This window comes from Oncorhynchus masou, chromosome 29 (assembly GCF_036934945.1).
Source record: "Oncorhynchus masou masou isolate Uvic2021 chromosome 29, UVic_Omas_1.1, whole genome shotgun sequence".
NCBI classification, from domain to species: Eukaryota; Metazoa; Chordata; class Actinopteri; order Salmoniformes; family Salmonidae; genus Oncorhynchus; species Oncorhynchus masou.
The window spans coordinates 78,588,364-78,610,848 of record NC_088240.1 but is presented as its reverse complement, the minus strand read 5'-3'; the positions used below and the strand labels follow the sequence as shown (position 1 = coordinate 78,610,848).

The 22,485-nt window shown below is 42.1% G+C and overlaps 1 protein-coding gene across 2 annotated transcripts; it reads right to left on the bottom strand.

Moving 5' to 3' along the window:
* Positions 1 to 8,649: 8,649 nt before the first annotated feature.
* LOC135521327 (neuronal pentraxin-1-like) lies at positions 8,650 to 19,211 on the bottom strand. 2 transcript variants are annotated; one of them, XM_064947244.1, is made up of 4 exons: positions 18,366 to 19,211; positions 16,659 to 17,234; positions 11,188 to 11,367; positions 8,650 to 9,415 (listed from the first exon to the last, which is right to left on the bottom strand). In XM_064947244.1, exons 1-4 carry the CDS (start codon positions 19,050 to 19,052, stop codon positions 9,206 to 9,208), a joined length of 1,653 nt encoding a protein of 550 aa, XP_064803316.1. In that variant the 5' UTR covers positions 19,053 to 19,211; the 3' UTR covers positions 8,650 to 9,205. The 2 variants fall into 2 exon arrangements, with proteins under 2 accessions (XP_064803316.1, XP_064803317.1); XM_064947245.1 differs by having other exon boundaries at positions 16,659 to 17,231.
* Positions 19,212 to 22,485: the final 3,274 nt, after the last annotated feature.

Below are 22,485 nucleotides of genomic sequence, written 5' to 3'. Positions count from 1 at the left end.
AGGAACTTCCCCTCACAAAAACCCACAGACATTAGGCCCTCCATGGAATGAGTTTGACACCTGCATTAGCTGGAGCAAGATCTTCAGGCTTAAATGTGTGGTCTAAGTTCACACCTGAGCTGTGAGTGCCTGCATGGACAACAAGGTCAAATGGGGTCAATCAAGCAAATCTCCACTGTATAGGACACAAGAGGTTGGTGGCACCTTAATTTAGGAGGACGGACTCATGGTAATGACTGGAGCGGAATGAGTAGACTAGTATCAAATATATCAAACACATAGTTTGATACCATTCCATTCGCTCTGTTCCAGCCATTATATGAGCCATCCTCCCCTCAGCAGCCTCCACTGGTATAGGCCACCCCATCTCTAGCGCCGCCTGCCCTGATGTGGTGACCTGTGGGTACTGTAGTGTGGCCACATTGGGTTGCTGAGAGATTGATTGTGTGTGCTGGGTGTTAGTAGCAGGCTATCAGCAGTGAGGGAAACAGACAGGTCAAACAAGACGTCAGGTGCAGTCTGAGGTCAGAATGGAATTCAAGAACATAAACTGATTAGTAAACAAACATTCAAACAGCCACATCAAGGTTTTTATTTACAAATAGTATCAAATCGTTTCTGATACGTGTGCAGTATCCACAGACAACGTCTACTGATAGAAACACAGCCAGATCAAACATTTCCAAAGCCACAATGTTATTACAGCAAATGTTATATTAGCCTAATATAACATTTGGATAAAAAAGGAATTTGAGAAATGTTTTATAAATTTGGCCATGAAACAACAACAGAATTTAAAATAAAAAGGTACATACATTGACAAATAAAGTAGTACAAATGAACATCAATATCGCTAAATAACAAGAACTCAATTTCAGTGGAACTTTCTTACCTGCTAAATACAAAGTGCATTGTGAATAAAATTGTAAATCTGTTGCTTGTCTGATTCTTGGTTTAGGGGTGAAACTTGACTCCTACATTAAAAAGAGAGATAAAGAGAAATGTGGGGTAACTCCCTTACATTTTCACTCCCCTACGTAGCATAATTCATAAAACATTAAATCAAGCTTTAAAATGAGTTGTATGTATACAAAAATAACAAAAATATGAACTCAACATGTAAAGTGTTTGAGTTTATTTTATTTTTACAGGGACAGTGCACATTAATCAACGTTTCAGTAAAAGTGCCGGTTTTAGTGAAGGACCTCGGCGTTACTCTGGACCCTGATCTCTCTTTTGAAGAACATATCAAGACCATTTCAAGGACAGCTTTTTTCCATCTACGTAACATTGCAAAAATCAGAAACTTTCTGTCCAAAAATGATGCAGAAAAATTAATCCATGCTTTTGTCACTTCTAGGTTAGACTACTGCAATGCTCTACTTTCCGGCTACCCGGATAAAGCACTAAATAAACTTCAGTTAGTGCTAAATACGGCTGCTAGAATCCTGACTAGAACCAAAAAATTTGATCATATTACTCCAGTGCTAGCCTCCCTACACTGGCTTCCTGTCAAAGCAAGGGCTGATTTCAAGGTTTTACTGCTAACCTACAAAGCATTGCATGGGCTTGCTCCTACCTATCTCTCTGATTTGGTCCTGCCGTACATACCTACACGTACGCTACGGTCACAAGACGCAGGCCTCCTAATTGTCCCTAGAATTTCTAAGCAAACAGCTGGAGGCAGGGCTTTCTCCTATAGAGCTCCATTTTTATGGAACGGTCTGCCTACCCATGTCAGAGACGCAAACTCGGTCTCAACCTTTAAGTCTTTACTGAAGACTCATCTCTTCAGTGGGTCATATGATTGAGTGTAGTCTGGCCCAGGAGTGGGAAGGTGAACGGAAAGGCTCTGGAGCAACGAACCACCCTTGCTGTCTCTGCCTGGCCGGTTCCCCTCTTTCCACTGGGATTCTCTGCCTCTAACCCTATTACAGGGGCTGAGTCACTGGCTTGCTGGGGCTCTCTCATGCCGTCCCTGGAGGGGGTGCGTCACCTGAGTGGGTTGATTCACTGATGTGGTCATCCTGTCTGGGTTGGCGCCCCCCTTGGGTTGTGCCGTGGCGGAGATCTTTGCGGGCTATACTCAGCTTTGTCTCAGGATGGTAAGTTGGTGGTTGAAGATATCCCTCCAGTGGTGTGGGGGCTGTGCTTTGGCAAAGTGGGTGGGGTTATATCCTTCCTGTTTGGCCCTGTCCGGGGGTGTCCTCGGGTGGGGCCACAGTGTCTCCTGACCCCTCCTGTCTCAGCCTCCAGTATTTATGCTGCAGTAGTTTATGTGTCGGGGGCTGGGGTCAGTTTGTTATATCTGGAGTACTTCTCCTGTCCAATTCGGTGTCCTGTGTGAATCTAAGTGTGCGTTCTCTAATTCTCTCCTTCTCTCTCTCGGAGGACCTGAGCCCTAGGACCATGCCCCAGGACTACCTGACATGATGACTCCTTGCTGTCCCCAGTCCACCTGGCCGTGCTGCTGCTCCAGTTTCAACTGTTCTGCCTTATTATTATTCGACCATGCTGGTCATTTATGAACATTTGAACATCTTGGCCATGTTCTGTTATAATCTCTACCCGGCACAGCCAGAAGAGGACTGGCCACCCCACATAGCCTGGTTCCTCTCTAGGTTTCTTCCTAGGTTTTGGCTTTTCTAGGGAGTTTTTCCTAGCCACCGTGCTTCTACACCTGCATTGCTTGCTGTTTGGGGTTTTAGGCTGGGTTTCTGTACAGCACTTTGAGATATCAGCTGATGTACGAAGGGCTATATAAAATAAATTTGATTTGATTTGATTTAGTCAGCAGGCTAATTTTCAACCGCAGTCCCTGGGCAGGTTATTAAAAACAATTACAATATAGACAATAGAGACATAGGACAAGCAAGACGTAGCATACAGACATAGCAACATAGGATAAGCAAGACATAGCATACAGACATAGCAACATAGGATAAGCAAGACGTAGCATACAGACAGAGCAACATAGGATAAGCAAGACGTAGCAGACAGACATAGCAACATTGGATAAGCAAGACGTAGCATACAGACATAGCAACATAGGATAAGCAAGACGTAGCATACAGACATAGCAACATAGGATAAGCCAGACGTAGCATACAGACATAGCAACATAGGATAAGCAAGACGTAGCATACAGACATAGCAACATATGATAAGCAAGACGTAGCATACAGACAGAGCAACATAGGATAAGCAAGACGTAGCATACAGACATAGCAACATAGGATAAGCAAGACGTAGCATACAGACATAGCAACATAGGATAAGCAAGACGTAGCATACAGACAGAGCAACATAGGATAAGCAAGACGTAGCATACAGACATAGCAACATAGGATAAGCAAGACGTAGCATACAGACATAGCAACATAGGAAAAGCAAGACGTAGCATACAGACAGAGCAACATAGGATAAGCAAGACGTAGCATACAGACATAGCAACATAGGATAAGCAAGACGTAGCATACAGACATAGCAACATAGGAAACGCAAGATGTAGCATACAGACATAGCAACATAGAACAAAAAGCAGCAAGACAAAATTCAATAAAGCAACAAAGTGTTTCCACACATCACAAGCTACAGACAACAAACATGGAAAGCGGCAACACACAGTTAGGGACCATGTTCACAAATCTGATTGACCTTTCGCCATGTCTTCAACCATTTTGTGAAAGTGTGATATGTGGTGCAGTTATGTGTGTCTGATGGCAGTGTATTCCAGACATGGGAAGCTCTCACAGAGAAAACGGATTTACTAAAGGTGCTTTTCCTTAAGGGAACTATACAGTCACCTCTCATGGCAGACCTTGTGGATCTGCTGCCATATGTTTGGGTTTTCTGTTTAACAAAAATACTGAGTGGAGGAGGAGCCAGGCCATTTAGGATCTTGAATACAAGACAATGCGTCGGTGTATTGCACAAGATTTTCCCAACTCAGGAGCTCATGCTTTCTGAGGATGTAACAGTGATGATGGCTATTGGGCTTCCTATCAAGCACTTTGAGAGCCTCTTTATAGACTGACTGAATAGGTCTTAATGTTGTACAGCAAGCTTGGGCCCAACTAGTCAAGCAGTATGTTAAGTGGGGGAGTATCATAGATTTGAAGTACAGTTTTGCTACCTCTGTAGTCAAACAATTTCATATAAATCAGAAATTAGCTAGGTTGAATTTGGTTATTTGAATGACCTTTTTTCACATGCTTTTTAAAAGAGAGGTTGGAATCAAGTATGATGCCAAGGTACTTAAAATCAGATACCACCGGGAGCTTCTCCCCTGACACATAGACATCTGGCTCAGTAGCATCTGTTGCCCTCTTTGTGAGGCCCACACATTGAGATGCAAACACGAGTCACTGAGCCACTTTGTAACCTGGACCATTACAGTAGTGAGTTCTTGTTACGCTTGTTGTTTGCTCTTTGCATGCACATATATCACTCTGTCATCTGCATACATTTGAATTTCAGACCCAGTACAGACAGAAGGCAGATCATTAATATACAGGCTGAACAGGAGGGGCCCCAGTATTGACCCTTGGGGTACGCCCACATCATAGCTAAGAGTGGGCGACAGCTTATTGCTCACTCTGACACTGAGTTCTGCCTTCAAGGTATGATTTCCTCCATCTCAAGGCATCAGGGGAAAAGTTGAACTTGGACAATTTTGTGATGGGAATCTCATGGTTAACAGTATCAAAAGCCTTCCTTAGGTCCCGAAACACAGCTCCAACAACGCCCCTTTGTCCATATTGGACTTCACTTTCATTTTCCAGATGTGGATTGTTTCGCTCTGAAGTCAAACTGCATGGAGTGTAATGTGAAGGGGCTGTTGTTGAGGTGGGCAATCAGTTGTTGACACCACAGGTAGTATGCTAATGGGCCTATAGTTACTCACGTCAGCAGGGTCGCCTGATTTAAAGATGGCCGTTATTATGGCCGACTTCCATACCCTTGGAAACACTCAGAGACCAATAGATGTGTTGGTGACCTTAGTAATGGGGCCAATGAGTGACTCTTTGTAGTTTTTAAGAAAGGTAGAGTCCAGACCAAACACATCTTATCTTATCCATGTCACCTTCTGACATCAGTGGAACAGCCACTTTACAATAATGATTTAGATGCACTATTGTAAAGTGGCTGTTCCACTGATGTCAGAAGGTGAATTCACCAATTTGTAAGTCGCTCTGGATAAGAGCGTCTGCTAAATGACTTAAATGTAAATGTAAATGTAATCTTTGGCTTTAGAGATATTTAGTGAGCTAATCACCTTGTTCACCTTTGACTCAGAAACCTCCCTTATAATGAAGACAGGTTGAGCGTCATTCACTAGCACTGAGCCCAAGAAACCAGTGGAGGGGTTGTGTCAGTACCCTGACAGAGTCAATAAAGTAGGAATTGAAGGCTATTGCTATTTCGACTGCATCCTGTGTTAGATTGTTATTCACCATGATTTCTAGTCTTTTTGCAGTGTTACTATGGTCTTTCCCTGTTAACGTTTTTAGATTCTCCCAGATCAGTTTAGATGTTCCCTTTGCTTCACCAATTATGTTAATAAAAAAGTTTGCCTTGGCCTGTCTGATTTCTTTCATCACCTTATTTCTCAACCTGGTAAACCTATGTCTGTCATGTTCTAATTTGGATCTTAGGGCAATTTGTAGAGCATCAATTTGTAGAGTTCTTTCATCAATTTCATCAATTTCCAGATTTCTCCATTTAGTCAAGGAAGAGTGCTCTTTAGGCCAGGTTTGGATTTGATTTTCTTTAGGAAACCATTTATTGAAGTCTGGATTGTGGATAGAAAAACCTGACTATCAGCTTCCACGTCTGTATAGGACAAGAGATCATTCCAGTTAATTCCCTTAATTGCGTTTTCAAAATAACTTAATTCACTCTTATGTATTCTTAGTTGATCCGGCTTTCTAACAGTAGAGAGGTTAAACCTGCTCTTAGACAGCTTTCTGGCTATAAGTGTCAGATTATGATCAGATAGCCCAGTAACCATATTGAATGATTTAGTCACTCTCTCTGGTTTATTACTGAACACCAAATCAATCTGTGTTTTAGAGCAACAAGTCACCCTGGTTGGCCCTTTAACTAGCTGTGTAAGGTCAAAGGTATTAGTGATCCGTTTGAGGGTTTTCCTACAAAACTTGTCTTCATAATTAATGTTAAAATCTCCCATTATGATTACCTCTTTCCCAAAGTCACATTCCCTAAGCATGGTCCCATGTTTCATGAGCTGAAATAAAAGATCCCAGAAATGTTCGATACGCACAAAAAGCTTATTTCTCACAAATTCTGCACAACCATTTTTTTACATCCCTGTTAGTGAGCTTTTCTCCTTTGCCAAGATAATCCATCCACCTGACAGGTGTGGCATATCAAGAAGCTGATTAAACAGCATGATCATTACACAGGTGCTGGGGACAAAAGAAGGCCACTCTAAAATGTACAGTTTTGTCACGACACAATGCCACAGATGTCTCAAGTTTTGAGGAGGCATGCAATTGGCATGCTGACTGCAGGAATGTCCAACAGAGCTGTTGCCAGAGAATTGAATGTTGTTTCTCTACCATAAGCGGCTGAGGCCTGAGGAGTATTTCTGTCTGTAACAAAGCCCTTTTGTGGGAAAAACCCCCCAATTCTGATTGTCTGTGCTTGGCTCCCCAGTGGGTGGACCTGACTCCCAAGTGGGTGGGCCTATGCCCTCCTAGGCCCACCCATGGCTGCGCCCCTGCTCAGTCATGTGAAATCCATAGATTAGGGCGTAATGAATTTCTTTCAATTGACTGATTTCCTTATATACACTGTAATTCAGGAAAATCTTTGAAATTGTTGCATGTTGCATTTATATTTTTGTTCAGTATACATATAAAGGCTCATAAAGCACATTTCTTTGCTGGGAATTCATGTCTCAGGTAAATAATTTAAACATTTTTCTGAAATCAAAACAATAACACAAAGCTAGAATACTGAATTGAAACCATAACAAAGAGGTCACCCCACCTCTGTTTTGGTATAAAGCTGAGATATGGGCCTGGAGAAATGTAACCACTCTTAAAAAGTTTTACCCATGTTTGGAGGCTATACAGTGTTTGTTTACATTTACATTGTTTACAAACATTGGAGTAAAACAAGCTTATATTTTGGGTTCTAATATGGTATGACATTTAAACTAAGCTCATGATTCATTTCTAAGTTATATTCTTCAAGAATCAATGGGAATATATCATTAATTTCTAAGTCCAAAAATGGATGTAACCACTAAGGACTCCAGCTTTAAGGAAATGTACTCAATGTACTTATTTCACAGGAAAACAGGAAAAAAAATAAAAAAAGACTAAACAAATGAATTAGTCTAACTTTTCTTTGGTTTCTTTGGTATAGTAGCTGTATGTTTCAAGGAATCTTCTTTCAAAGAGAATCCATTGGTCAACCTCACTCTCTCCTTCTACCTATGTAACCACTTTCGAAGTCAATTATATGGGCCTACTATAAGGATGCTGTGTACCGTAACAACAATATCTATTGATCTTCATCAACTATATGACAATATGTCATATTATCCTTGTTGTGACATTAAAACAGCAGTAACATTTTAGTAACACTAATAAAGGGTCAAATAGAAGCTAGAAAAATAGATACATATACAGAGCCTTTAGAAAATATTCACACCACTTGACTTATTCTACATTTGTTGTGTTACAGTCTGAATAAAACATTTATTACAGTTAGATTTTTTTGTCACTGGCCTACACACAATACCCAATAATGTCAAATTAATAAAAAATCTAATGTCTTAAGTCAATAAATATTCAACCCCTTTGTTATGGCAAGTTAAAACAAGTTCAGGAGTACAATTTTGCTTAAAAAGTCACATAAGTTGCATGGACTTTATTGTGTGCAATAAAAGTGTTTAACGTTATTTTTGAATGACTACCTCATCTCTGTTCCCGACACATACAATTATCTGTAAGATCCCTCACAGTCAAGCAGTGAATTTGGCTGTGACAGGAGAAAATTGAGGATGGATCAACAACATTGTAGTTACACCACAATGCAAATCTAATTGACAGAGTGAAAAGAAGGAAGCCTGTACAGAATAAAAATATATCCCGAAACATGAATCCTCTTTGGAACAAGGCACTAAAGTAATACTGAAAAAAATGTGGCAAAGCAATTAACTTGTTGTCCTGAATATAAAGTGTTATGTTTGGAGCAAATCCAATACAACACATTACTGAGTACCACTCTCCATATTTTCAAGCATAGTGGTGGCTGCATCATGTTATGGGTATACTTGTAATCGTTCAGGACTGGGGAGTTTTTCAGGATTAAAAATAAATGGAATAGATCTAAGCACAGGCAAAACCCTAGAGGAAAACTTGTTTCAGTCTGCTTTCCAACAGACACTGGGAGATTAATTCACATTTCAGCAGGACAATAACCTATGACACAAGACCAAATCTACACTGGAGTTGCTTACCAACCAGATGTGAATGTTCCTGACTGGTCAAGTTATGGTTTTGACTTAACTCTACTTGAAAATGTATGGTAAGACCTGAAAATGGTTGCCTATAATCAACAACCAATTTGACAGAGCTTGAAGAATTGTAAAATATTGCACAATCCAGGTTTGGAAAGCTCTTAGAGACTTACCCAGAAAGACTCATAGCTGTAATTATTGCCAAAGTTTCTTCTACAAAGAATTAACTAAGGGGTGCGAATACTTGTGTCAATGGTTATTTGTGTATTTTATTTTCAATACATTTGCAAAAATTTCTAAAAACATGTTTTCACTTTGTCATTATGGGGTATTATGTGTAGATGGATGAACATTTGTTATAATTTAATACATTTAGAATTCAGGCTGTAACACAACAAAACATGGAATAAGTCAAGGGGTATGAATACTTTCTGAAGGCACTGTATATACAGTATAGTACATTTCATTATCAAAACATTTAATTCCATAATAGTCATAACACAGTTTCTGGGAATGGGGGTCTACCGTATTTCCGACTAAAAGGAAGGCATAGTTTTAGTCAGGTGGTAATATTAAGTGGAGTGGATTCTCTATCCTGTGTGATCTCATACCCCCTCTGGATCGGAAAACAATCCTTCTTCGATCGGAGTGCTTTTAAGTATGTGTGTGATATGGATCCATTGGTAATGTCATAATAGTTGGTTGCCCTTAGTGACAGGGGTCGAAGGGGTACTTGGTGACCCCTCCGTGGAGCTCCACCACGTTCTCGGACCAGGTGATGACGTCCCCACTGAGGTGGCTGTTGCAGGAGGCCAGGCTGTAGATGTCATGGGCCGTGAGGACATTAGCCCACATCTGGAGGTCAGAGATGTCCCCCATAAACGCCTGCGTGGCGTCGAAACGACCTCCCAGAGTGTCCTGGAGGAGAGAGATAAGGTCATGTTAGGCTCATTCTAAAGTTAGGATTTGTACTTAAGAAAGGAGCCATAAATGCATTTAAACTAAACTATGGGGTTTGTTTGTGGCTAGCTTTGGATCACAGGATGCTGCTGAGGGAAGGACAACTCATAATAATGTCCGGAACGGAGCGAATGGAATGGCATCGAATGAAAACCATGTGTTTGATGTATTTGATACCCTTTTACCTATTCCACTCCAGCCATTACCATGAGCCTGTCCTCCCCAACCTCCTGTATGTATGGTAGGTGGTAGTCAGCATTCATTATATGACAAAACCTATCTGCTGCTCTAAATGAGACAAGGTCAGGGTTCAGAGGTCAGAGGCTAGGATTACACAGTAATGACTCTGACCTCAACCCCAAACACAATCACTGTTTCTGAGAGAAAGCCCATGCTAGTGAAGTGACTGATTTTGTGGTTGGTTAAGGGCGCACGCACAACAGTCCTTCTGCTTGGGCTGCGTTTACACTGGTGGCCCAATTCTGATCTTTTGCCCAATTATTGTGAAAAAAACAATTAATGGTAAAAAATAAGAAGATCAGAATTCTGTGACTGTGTAAACATAGCATTCTAGACAGCCGTGGCGTGATACATAAAGGGAGGCTATACTAGGATAAGGGACTCAGTCAATAATAGGTGAAATTATGGGCAGGGGAGGGAAGGAAGGAAGGGAAAGGGGATACCTTGTCAGTTGCACAACTGAATGCATTTGTCATGACGTTGCCCTCTTGGGGATAGCGAGTACCATCCCCCTCTCTCTGCACCATCCCCCTCTCTCCCTCACCCCCTACCAACAGGCTCTGTTAGGCAGGTCATAAATTCCTTGAGGAGTTTGTCCTTGAGGACAAACTTTCCAACAGAAACAAACTTTCCAACAGAGATCACGACGACACACTGAGTGTAAATATATATATTGATTGCAATTATTCCCGAATGAGTGAGCGTTCATGTGAAAAGGATTGGCATTTCAATTGTTATAATTATCAACTTTGTAGTGTCTTTTATCTCAGTTGACCCCCACTTCCCTTTTGTCCACCAAACCGCGATACCGGTTTAGCCCACTAGGTCACATTCCCTATCATTTTCTTGTAACCATATCTACTTGTTTGTTTGTGTATGCATTTCTTTGATCATTTAGTTAGTTAATAAATAAATGATTGAGACACTTGATGTATGGATGACTCATAGTGAAGACTGGGTTCGTGTAGATAGCCAACAATTTACGATGTTTGGAATGAGACTAACGTGAGGTAAAGAATAATTCATTAATTAGAATACTAATTGATCAGATATTAAAATATCTGAAAGTTCTATTATGAAAAATATAACTTCGTAATCCGAATATTTTCCTTGGTGCCCCGATTTCCTAGTTAATTACATTTACATGATTAAGTTAGTTTAATCACGTAAATAATAATTACAGAGAATTTATTTGATCAAAATAAGTCTTTAGTTTAATGATGCAAAAGACACGACACATTCAACAGAAATGTGGCTTCCACATTTAACCTAACCTCTCTGAATCAGAGAAGCTCGGTGGGCTGCCTCAATTAGTGTCCACTGCATAGGAGCCCGGGGAGCAGTTTGTTGTCGGGGGTTAACTGCCTTGCTCAAGGGGTTAATGAGTGAGGTCGCAGGGAAAATGGCTTAGTTTGCACTTTTTTTGTCTTGTGTAATGCAAAAGCTTTTTGTAGACACTCAATAACCAACTGAAAGAATTTGGAGATGACCTGTTCCTGTCCGAGGATGAAGACCCCTCCAGGTTTGATGGGATGCCATGCGGACAGGTTCTCCCCAGAGCCCCTCTTCACCCCGTCCTGGTACGCCTCCCACTCACCGTCCCTCGTCGACCACGTCACACACACATGGTGCCACTTTCCATCGCTGATAGAAAGGGGCAGAGTCACTGCCTGGGGGGAAGGGAGGAGAGTAGGGATTGAGTACCACCAAGTTGACAGCACAAGGAGATAACTTGTGTGTTTCCAGTAGTAAACAGGTAAAGATTTGTACTACTTGATGACTTGATGTTGGTAGTAAATAAGTAGTTAAAACACTACAGCTTTACTACACAGGCTTGTCAATAGTAGTCAAGTAGAGTTTTTACTACTTGATGTTGGTAGTAAATAAGTGGTCACACTACAGGAAGTCAACACTGGCTTTTTGTGAACACAAAAGACAAGACAGGAAGTAGTTGGCTGTTGTTAGCTAGCTACTGTTTTTGCCCATCCTGGATGTAATCCTCTTCCGTCCTTCGTCGTCCTGTCTTTCATAGTTTCATAGACACCAGTTCCTTTAAGTGTTATGGATACTTCCATGTCGTTGTTTAGTCGTTTATATAACTTATTAGGAAATGAAAAAGGATCAGGAGAATTTCAGTAGTGATCAGTGGTGACACTACGCGCACAAATGGCAGTAGAAATTCAATAGGGATTGAGTAGGCATACAGAAGTAGGCTTTGTGTAGTAATTCAATAGTGAACATGTAGGAATTGTGTAGGTATGCGTAGGTTTTAGATAGTAAATACCCAAAAGATCAGAAGTTACACAGTAGTCATTAAGGGAGAATTATGTAGTGATTTAAATAGGAAATATGCATTGTTCACCAGTGATGAAAGGTCCCAATTTGTCACTCATTACTATTTAAATGACTACATAAATCACTACTGGTTAACTACACATCTCAACAGCAATCAAACAGTAAAACCAGTAGGGTTGTGTAGATCTTGTGTAGTATTGCTGAGTAGTAACTCCGTAGTATTTACTGGGTATTTACTCCGTGAATTACTGGGGGGTCTCTAAATTATGCAAATTAACTACTCTGTTTGTTTAAAATGTAGTGGTATATATGTTTTACAGTGGTAAATATTCCAAATGAAACAAATACCCCCACCTCTCCGTCGTGGTTTAAACCATTTATTTATATGTGGCAGCACTGTCCACTCAGTCGTGCTGAATTTCGGCCTAAGTTCCTTTGCACATAGATTTTCCTTTGTACTTTCTAATTTACGCCATTTGTTTGCCATGTGTCCTTGATTTAAAAAATGGCCTTTATTCCAATCGTTAGACTTATCCTTTGATTTATCATTGTTTGCGTTTGTCAGTCAGCTGTTTAGAGCACTCATTTGTTGTTTTTCAGGTGTGTGTGGGTACTGGTGTTCTCTGTGACCGAGGTAAAAGCAGATTCATGTTGGATATTTCCTTACTTCCACCAACAGCAGTTAGGGACCGTCAACATAGTGACAAAATCAAATTTTTCAAATTTCAATAGCTCTTTAACCATTTCTCCTAAAACTTTCAAAACGAGTTGTAGCTAACTCCATGGCATAGACACACATTGCACACCCTTTTGTTTGTCCATTTGCATCTTATGAGATTTCACAAGAATATTTTAAAGATTCAAATTTCAATAGCTTCTCTTAGTCTTATGACCGACAACCCTCAAACTACTTTCAGAATATCCACCGAATAGCCTTATATGTAGCACAACCTTTTGTTTGTCCATTTTCATCTCACACAATTTGACATATATTTTCAATGTTTGTCAATGTTTCTAATTTCAATAGCTCCTTGGTCATGTGAACGACAACCCTCAAACTACTTTCAGAACATCCAGTCACTAGCCTTATATATTGCACACCCATTAGTTCATCCATTTTCATCTCAGGTGATTTTAAATGAATTGTTCTTTTTTTCACTGTTTCGAATGTCAATAGCTCTCTGGCCATGTGACCTACAACCCTCAAACTGCTGTCAGAATATCAACTGATGAGCCTAATATATTGCACACCCTTTTGTTTGTCCATTTTCATGTCAAACAATTTTACATACATTTTTCAAACGTTCAAATGTCAATAGCGCCTTGGTTATGTGACCTACGACCCTCAAACTGCTGTCAGAATATCCACTGAGTAGCCTTATATGTAGCACTTTCGTTTGTCCATTTTAATCTCACACGATTTTACAAAGAAATCAGCCAAGACCTCAGGAAAAAAAATTGCAGACCTCCACAAGTCTGGCCCATCCTTGGGAGCAATTTCCAAATGCCTGAAGGTAACAAGTTAATCTGTACAAACAATAGTACGCAAGTATAAACACCATGGGACCACATAGCTGTCATACCGCTCAGGAAGGAGATGCGTTCTGTCTCCGAGAGATACTCTGGTACGAAAAGTGCAAATCAATCCCAGAACAACAGCAAAGGACCTTGCGAAGATGCTGGAGGTGCAGGTACAACAGTGTCTATATCCACAGTAAAACAATTCCATGACTGGTTGTGTTAATGCTGGAGGAAACAGGTACAACAGTGTCTATATCCACAGTAAAACAATTCCATGACTGGTTGTGTTAATGCTGGAGGAAACAGGTACAACAGTGTCTATATCCACAGTAAAACAATTCCATGACTGGTTGTGTTAATGCTGGAGGAAACAGGTACAACAGTGTCTATATCCACAGTAAAACAATTCCATGACTGGTTGTGTTAATGCTGGAGGAAACAGGTACAACAGTGTCTATATCCACAGTAAAACAAGCCCTATATCGACATAACCTGAAAGGCCGTTCAGCAAGGATGAAGCCACTGCTCCAAAACCGCCATTAAAAAAGCCAGACTACGGTTAGCAACTGCACATGGGGAGAAAGATAGTAATTTTTGGAAATGTCCTCTGGTCTGATGAAACAAAAATAGAACTGTTTGGCCATAATGACCATTGTTATGTTTGGAGGAAAAAGTTGGATGCTTGCAAGCTGTAGAACACCATTCCAACTGTGAAGCACGGGGGTGGCAGCATCATATTGTGGGGGTGCTTTGCTGCAGGAGGGACTGGTGCACACAAAATAGATGGCATCAGGAGGAAGGGAAATTATGTGGATATATTATTGAAGCAACATCTCAAGACAGGAAGTTAAAGTCAGGAAGTTAAAGCTTAGTCGCAAATGCGTCTTCCAAATGAACAACGACCCCAAGCATACTTCCAACGTTGTGGCAAAATGGCTTAAGGACAACAAAGTCAAGGTATTGGAGTGACCATCACAAAGCCCTGACCTCAAACCTATAGAAAATGTGTGGGCAGAACTGAAAAAGCATGTGCGAGCAAGGAGGCCTACAAACCTGACTCAGTTACACCAGCTCTGTCAGGAGGAATGGGTCAAAATTCACCCAACCTATTGTGGGAAGCTTGTGGAAGGCTACCCAAAACGTTTGACCCAAGTTATACAATGTAAAGGCAATGCTACCAAATACTAATTGAGTGTATGTAAACTTCTGACCCACTGGGAATGTGATGAAAGAAATAAAAGCTGAAATAAATCACTCTCTACTATTATTCTGACATTTCACATTCTTAAAATAAAGTGGTGGTCCTAACTGACCTAAGACATGGAATTTTTATTAGGATTAAATGTTGGAAATTGTGAAAAACTTAATTTAAATGCATTTGGCTAAGGTGTATGTAAACTTCTGACTTCAACTGTACATGCAGTTTGGATGCTGGAATTATTTTGAAGTGGATGAACATGCATAGGTAGCCTACATTTTGAAGTGATTTGTTTGACAATCAGAGGAAAATATCATGACTGGTTGTGCTAATGTCACATTAAAAGGTAATACATTTTTTACAGTTTATATTATGTCTTTATTATTAGTCCCATAAAAAATTGATAGAGACCCACAAAAATCATGGTGTAATTCATCCTCTGGCTGAGACTCTCTCCACCTGCTGTCTAAGTAAGCTGCTCTCTGACGTCAACGTCACGCCATTAAGACGGATCACTGGTGTCAGAAAGTCCATTCGGTTTCCCTTCGGAGTTACAATGCTCTTCAATGTAGCCTAGTTATTATATACTGATCTTCTGAGCTACTGAGTCCAACAGGCCTTCTGGGCTAAACCTTTGGCTACAGAGACGTGGCTTACGTGGCTTTTATCCTCACAGCTGAAGTGTTAAAGCCAAGAGAGTTATATAGCATCCAATCTGCCCATCTCCGAATACCCGTTCTAGCGTACTATACTGAACAAAAATATAAACACAACATGCAACAATTTCAAATATTTTACTAAGTTACAGTTCATGTAAGGAAATCAGTCAATTTAAATACATTAATTTGGCCCTAATCTATGGATTTCACAACTGGGAAAACAGATATGCATCTGTTGGTCACAGATACCTTAAAATAAAGGTCGGGCGTGGATCAGAAACCAGTCAGTATCTGGTGTGACCACCATTTGCCTTATCCAGTGCGACACATCTCCTTTGCATAGAGTTGATCAGACAGTTGATTGTGACCTTGTGGAATGTTGTCCCACTCCTCTTCAATGGCTGTGCGAAGTTGTTGAATATTGGCAGGAACAGGAACACGCTGTTGTGTGTTTGTTTGTTGTCTGTAGCTTCTGCCTGCCCATACCATGACCCCACCACCACCATGGGGCACTCTGTTCACAAGGTTGACATCAGCAAACCTCTCGCCCACACGATGCCATACATGTGGTCTGTGGTTGTGAGGCCGGTTGGAGGTACTGCCAAATTCTCTAAAACAATGTTGGAGGCGGCTTATGGTAGAGAAATTAACATTCAATTATCTGGCAACAGCTCAGGTGAACTATCCTGCAGTCAATTGCATGCTCCCTCTAAACTTGAGACATCTGTGGCATTATGATGTGTGACAAAACTACACATTTTAGAGTGGCCTTTTATTTTCCCTAGCACAAGGTGCACCTGTGTAATGATCATGCTGTTTAATCAGCTTCTTGTTATGCTACACCTGTCAGGTGGATGGATGATCTTGGCAAAGGAAAAATTCTCACTAACGGATGTAAACAAATTTCTGCACAAAAGTTGAGAGAAATAAGCTTTTTGTGAGTAAGGAAAATGTATGGGTATCTTTTATGTCAGCTCATAAAACATGGGACCAACACTTTACACGTTGCATTTATATTTTTGTTCAGTGTAAATAGTATGCAGAAAAAAATAGTTTTTTAAATAGACTGACATTTCAAAAATAGACTCCCACAATTCGTTAATTTTGGTATCGCAAGTCAATTTCTCTGATTATCAGCTGTTGTCAATAACGTTGGAAAAGATGAAAAGGCGAGTGAATTCCACTAGACCAAACACCGAAATGAGTATGCAGTTTAGGTATGTAATACACTAGGATGGGTATTCAGACATGGCCACTCTCTACTCAACGCTCTCTCTCCCCATCTCACCTTGTCATCCACCAACAGCTCCATGGGGTTGTTGCCCCACTCAATCAGCACCAGTTCGTTGGCCTGTCCTGGTACAGAGTAGGAGAAGGGGGTCCCCAGCCCGGGGCCTGCACCCCCCTTTATCCACAGACACAGGGTGAGGGCAAAGATCTCGTGGAGGAGGGTCATCTTCACCTTCCCGTACATGTAGTTGGTTCTCATGGGGAAACCGATCTGGAAGGCATCAGGGGTCTTGGTCTTCTTCCTGCTGTTGGTACCTGTGTGGTGCAGGTTATTCAGTAGAGAGTCCAGTTTGTTGTTGGAGTGCAGGCCAGCCCTGGGCCCTGGTATGTGATAACCCGTTCTCTGCAGGTAACCATGGCTATCTGCCTCATTGTCGTGTTGACCATCGTCATGGTGATCATCGGGGTGGTCTTCATGGTGCCTGTCATCGTGGTGATCGCTGTCGTCATGGTGATTAGGGCTGCTGCTGAGGGCAGCAGCGGTGTGGTGCATCTGCTGCTCCAGAGCACTGATCTTCCTCTGGAGGAGCTCCTTCAGAGAGCTGGAGTAGGTGGTGGAGGTGTTCCTTGACTGCTGGGGAGGGAGACACAAACACTACCCTTATTTACTGTTGACTACAGTACGTACATTCTTTTTTTTATTATGGTTGAGATTGAGAAACAGATTGAGAGATATGTGAGTTTCTACATCGTTGACTTGTGGTCTCTCTGTGGAACCGTGACGATAGACAGATGGCACGGGCAGCAGAGGGTACAGATCGAAGATCAGTGTCAATTATCATGATCTCCACTTACAGCCTGATAATCAGGCCACAAACCTGGACGACAAAGTCTGAATTACGAGAGAAAGCAAGAGAGAGAAAACAGGTAGGAATGATGTGCCATGCCCAGCTCCATCCAGCCACACTAATTTTACCCATCTACCAAGCTAACCTAACTCTCTCTACCAATCTTAAACTCACCCAGCATACTCTGCCCTGCACATCTCAAACCCACACACCCACCCACCCAACCATACCAAACCCTACCAAGCGTACTCAAGCAGAATCCATTTAAACCATCAGTGCTCAATAACCTTGTCTAGTGTGCCCATTTTGACTTAGACAGGGTGATCATCCAACCCCTAAAGCCACTTCACTGTCAGGCCAGGACCGGTTATGCCAGGGATGCCAGTCTCTCTCTGTGCCAAGACTGTTCTGCTCCTGACAGTCAGACAGGGCTGGCAGTGGAGCAGAGGAACGGGACAATGGTGATCCTTGATTGTTTTTACAAATAAAGGATTTTGATGCCAGGAAACAAGATGTAGAACTCTGTCTGCCTGTGGCAGATGGTGTCTCGCATGGCAGAGTGGTACTTTCATGTGATTAACTGATTAACAGATTTAATTATCCCGAGCTCTTATTCAGGTTGATTTGTTTATTTGACCAAACAATCCAATGACATGTGCATCACCTGACCTGAGACAAGACAAGGAAGTGACACATGGAAACACATTACATCCCTCTTCTTCTTTCTCTCCCTCTCTCTCACGCATTATAATATAGTAATCTGCCATTTAGCAGACGCTTTTTACAATTTAAAGTCATCCCTTAATCCTGATTTTAGTCTCTGTCTCTCATCCCTCTGTCATTCTTTTATCTCTTTCCTCATGACCCCATCCCATCTCCATTATCTCTTTTCTGTACTAAACGGAACTTTCTCTCACCTGCAGGTTATCCATTCTCTCTTTAAGGGCCTGCAGCATCCTGCCCAGTTCTTCCGGCGATTTTGATGATATCATATCCTCTGGTGTTGCGTGTTTATCCTTCCCCCTGTTGTTATGCCCACTGTCCGAACGGTGCCCCCCATTCCCAGGGTAGTGTCCGGCTGCATCCAAGGCATGGTTGTTGTTTCCATGGTGACCCTGCTGGTTGCCATGGTGACCATTGTCAGCGTAAGGCAGGTGGCTGACAGCCCCTCCGTGATGAGATGGAGGTTCATGGTGGTCGTTGTGAGCCACGATGCCCGGTCCAGAGCCCTCACACAGGGTGAGCTTGGCGGTCAGCTCCCTGATGGTCTCTCTCATATCCAGGATGGTCTCTTTCTGCTGCACCAGGCTCTCTCTCAGGTGTAAAATAGTGGTTTTAGCCTCCTCTGTCATTCCCCACCAGCCATTATTGTTCGGGGGCCCTACAGGAGGCCCGTGGTGCCCTGCCCCGCTAGGCCCCATGACTGGCCCCCCAGAGGGGAAGCAGGCAGGGTCGGTATCGGCAGGGACGGGAATGCAGATGAACCGCGGGTGGCCTCCATAGTCAGGCCCTGGCATGGCAGCGGTAGGGGAGATGAAGAGGAGGATGGTGGAGAGGATGAGTGTTTGTAACGACGAGGGTTTAGAGGTGCACTTGTGTCCCATTTTCTGCACTCTTTGAGTGTGGTTTGAGGTTGAAGAAATAGACTTCAACCTGTCTGATGTGAGTAAGTTTAACTCTTTTGAATTAAAAGCAGCATGTCCCAGAAAAGCTATTTTCCAATAGCTCTGTAGTCTGATACCTCTGAAAGTTTCTTATTTTATGGTGTGGGAGAACCAGAGCTGTTGTGGAAAGCACCTGCAAGAAAAGTATGAGGTTTAGAATGCAGCTGAGTAACTTTTGGTCTAGGACAGCACACGAAGTAGCAGGGACCGGTAGTTCCCCTTCTATTGCTGTGGATGCTGTTTGGAAGACTACAAGGCTGCAGTTGTAGGTATGGAAGCCAGTACTGTACTCTAGGCAGGGCCGTACACAGATCTTTGGTGGTCTCAAAGTGAGAAAAAGGTGCCCCCTTCCAAAATGACCGTCATTTCATTTATATTTTTCTACTGCTCCTGTAGCCAAATTCTCCATGATTTGTTTAAACATAGGCTTTACTTTTCTACCACAACACACTCACTCATCATACATTGTAGAATAAGACAGCTCAAAGATGAAAGAAAGTTAGTTAATTATCTTGGTAGAACCACTACCGCGGTCTATCAGTATCTGATAATCGCTGATGTAGACTAGATGGATCAGCTAGTTAGCTAGGCTATGCTGTTAAAACAAGCTAGTCTTTACTTGAATTTGTTCTGCTAACAAACAATCAAACTGCAGTCGCTCCCTGTCCCTGTCCCTGTCCCTGTCCCTGTCCCTGTCCCTGACCCTGACCCTGTCCCTGTCGCTGACGCTGACCCTGTCCCTGACCCTGACCCTGTCCCTGTCCCTGTCCCTGTCCCTGTCCCTGTCCCTGACCCTGACCCTGACCGTTAGGCAACATGTGCTACTAACCTACTACTGGCGGTACTCATTGTAAACCGATAGGCAATTCGTTGCATTTGAAGTTACAAGGGAGAGAATAGACTAAATGAAATAAAGAGTCATTGTTTTTTTGTTTTTTTACAAGCACGTGCCTGACTGTAGTGCAGTATTCCATCTGCAGGGTTGATGCATTCATTGGCTTTTTGAGAGATTAATCAAGGGATTGGCCTGGAATAAAACAAAATCACAGAGTACCGATAGCACTCACACCAGATCATCGAAACAAAAACACAAAAAAATAAGTAAATCAGTAAGAAATAAAGTGAGCATTATTAAGAATAGAGTATGTTCTGAAATTATAATGTTGTTTTTACTGGCTGCTTAAGAAGTCTCTTGATGATCAGTCACACCTTGTCATGTAAGTTCAAGCGTCTGCTGCTCTTATTTCTATGACCAGTTTTATATTGTGGTGTTACGGTCTACCATAGCAATCAGACACTCCTAATCACATCTAATCACCATTGGATGTATTTTTACAGTACCGTAAATAAAGATGTGTGGGCACGTGGGGTGACAGCTAAAACCGTGATGGCCACCTGTCGCTCCCAATCCAGACATTGTTTGACCCAGTTCAACTGCAGAGTTCAACTGACAGTATGGCCATAAAGAGAGAGAGAGAGAGAGAGAGAGAGAGAGAGAGATCATATCTAATATAATATAAGCTTGAAGATGAGTTTGTGACTTGAATCAGCTGTGTAGTGCTAGGGCAAAAACCAAAACATGTACCCAGGGGCGGCCCCAGGACCAAGTTTGGGAAACACTGGCTTAGAGGAGAGCCAGATTGTCGAGCCACACAACCCCGTTTCACCCAATCTCAATTCTTTGGCCTTTTTAGCCCTACCTTTATTATCTTTCACAGATCTTCCAATTAACCTAATTACAGATACTTATTAGGCTGACAGAGTCGAGTGACAAGAACGTTTTCCTCTGCTGTGTGTGTGTGTGTGTGTGGGGGGGGGGGGCTTTACTTTATAGTAGGCCTACGGGCACCATATGGTTTAAGTGGGCATTGGAGTCAGTGATTACTGATAAATTTAAAGCTGACGGGCACATTTAACACTAATTAGAAAAGGGCTGAACAACAAAAACATAATATCTGCTCATATGGTGGCTACATTTGCAATTAAATAGAGCCAGAAGGAGACCACCGAAGCATGACAATATCATTTCCAGGGATGGGTTGTCAATTACAATCTAATTGAGGATTTAAAAACAAATGTGGATTTCAGTCATCTCCTAGATTGATGAACAATTGACCCCAATCCTGGCCTCTACACAGCACAACCAGAGTATATCGGATAAATGGGTAAAAGTAATATCAATTGAGTTGAATTTCACTAGACAGGTTTACAAAGTTTGTAGATGACCCCTCGGTCTTGGAATGAAAGTCAATAAATCGAACCTGAATGGTCATAATCTACACATTGTTGAACAGAAAGAAAGTGTCCTTACCTGAGAACCTGTGTGTGTCCTGCTCCTGTTCCGTTGGTCAGTTAGCTAATCCACCTCACCACATACACTGATCAGATTGGGAGATTTACTCAGGGGAGTGTGTTAACACATCTCTCTCTCTCTCTCTCTCTCTCTCTCTCTCTCTCTCTCTCTCTCTCTCTCTCTCTCTCTCTCTCTCTCTCTCTCTCTCTCTCTCTCTCTCTCTCTCTCTCTCTCTCTCTCTCTCTCTCTCTCTCTCTCTCTCGGCTCACCCCAACCTTTCCAGTCTCTTTCTCTGTAGGCTGTACTACATGCTGCAGGGTTGGGATCAATACCATTTAGATTCTGTCAATTCTGGAAAGTTCATATCAGGAATTGAAAAGGCAATTTAATTTAATTAATCAACATGGATTTTCAATTGAGTAATTGAATTACGATTAATTTCGTAATTGCATTTGCAATTCTCATTTCCCGCTGTCAACTTTACAGATTGTCAAGCCTTGAAATTGACCATGTACTCTTCAAAGAAACACTAACACACACACTCTACTATCTTCACTGCCACACGCGTTGGTTCACCTACATCTTAACAGGATAATTGGCCTGATTAATCTGCCTGTATACTCCAGACAGTCTGACTGGCACCTATAGCCTATAGCCCAGCCCTGTCCAGCACAGAGCCTTCAGACCAACAGATGGCTGCTCGTATTCAGGTCAATTAGAGGAACACGCTCAGCACACACAAACAAGACTCAGGCAAAGGTCAGATATTCATCAAGGATCTCTCTGTACTTTGCTCCGTTAATCTTTCCCTCCTTCCGGACCAGTCTCCCAGTCCCTGCCGCTGAAAAACATCCCCACAGCATGATGCTGCCACCACCATGCTTCACCGTAGGGATGGTGCCAGGTTTCCTCCAGATGTGACGCTTGGCATTCAGGCCAAAGAGTTCAATCTTGGTTTCATCAGACCAGAGAATCTTGTTTCTCATGGTCTGAGAGTTCTTTAGGTGCCTTTTGGCAAACTCCAAGCGGGCTGTCATGTGCCTTTTACTGAGGAGTAGCTTCCGTCTGGCCACTCTACCA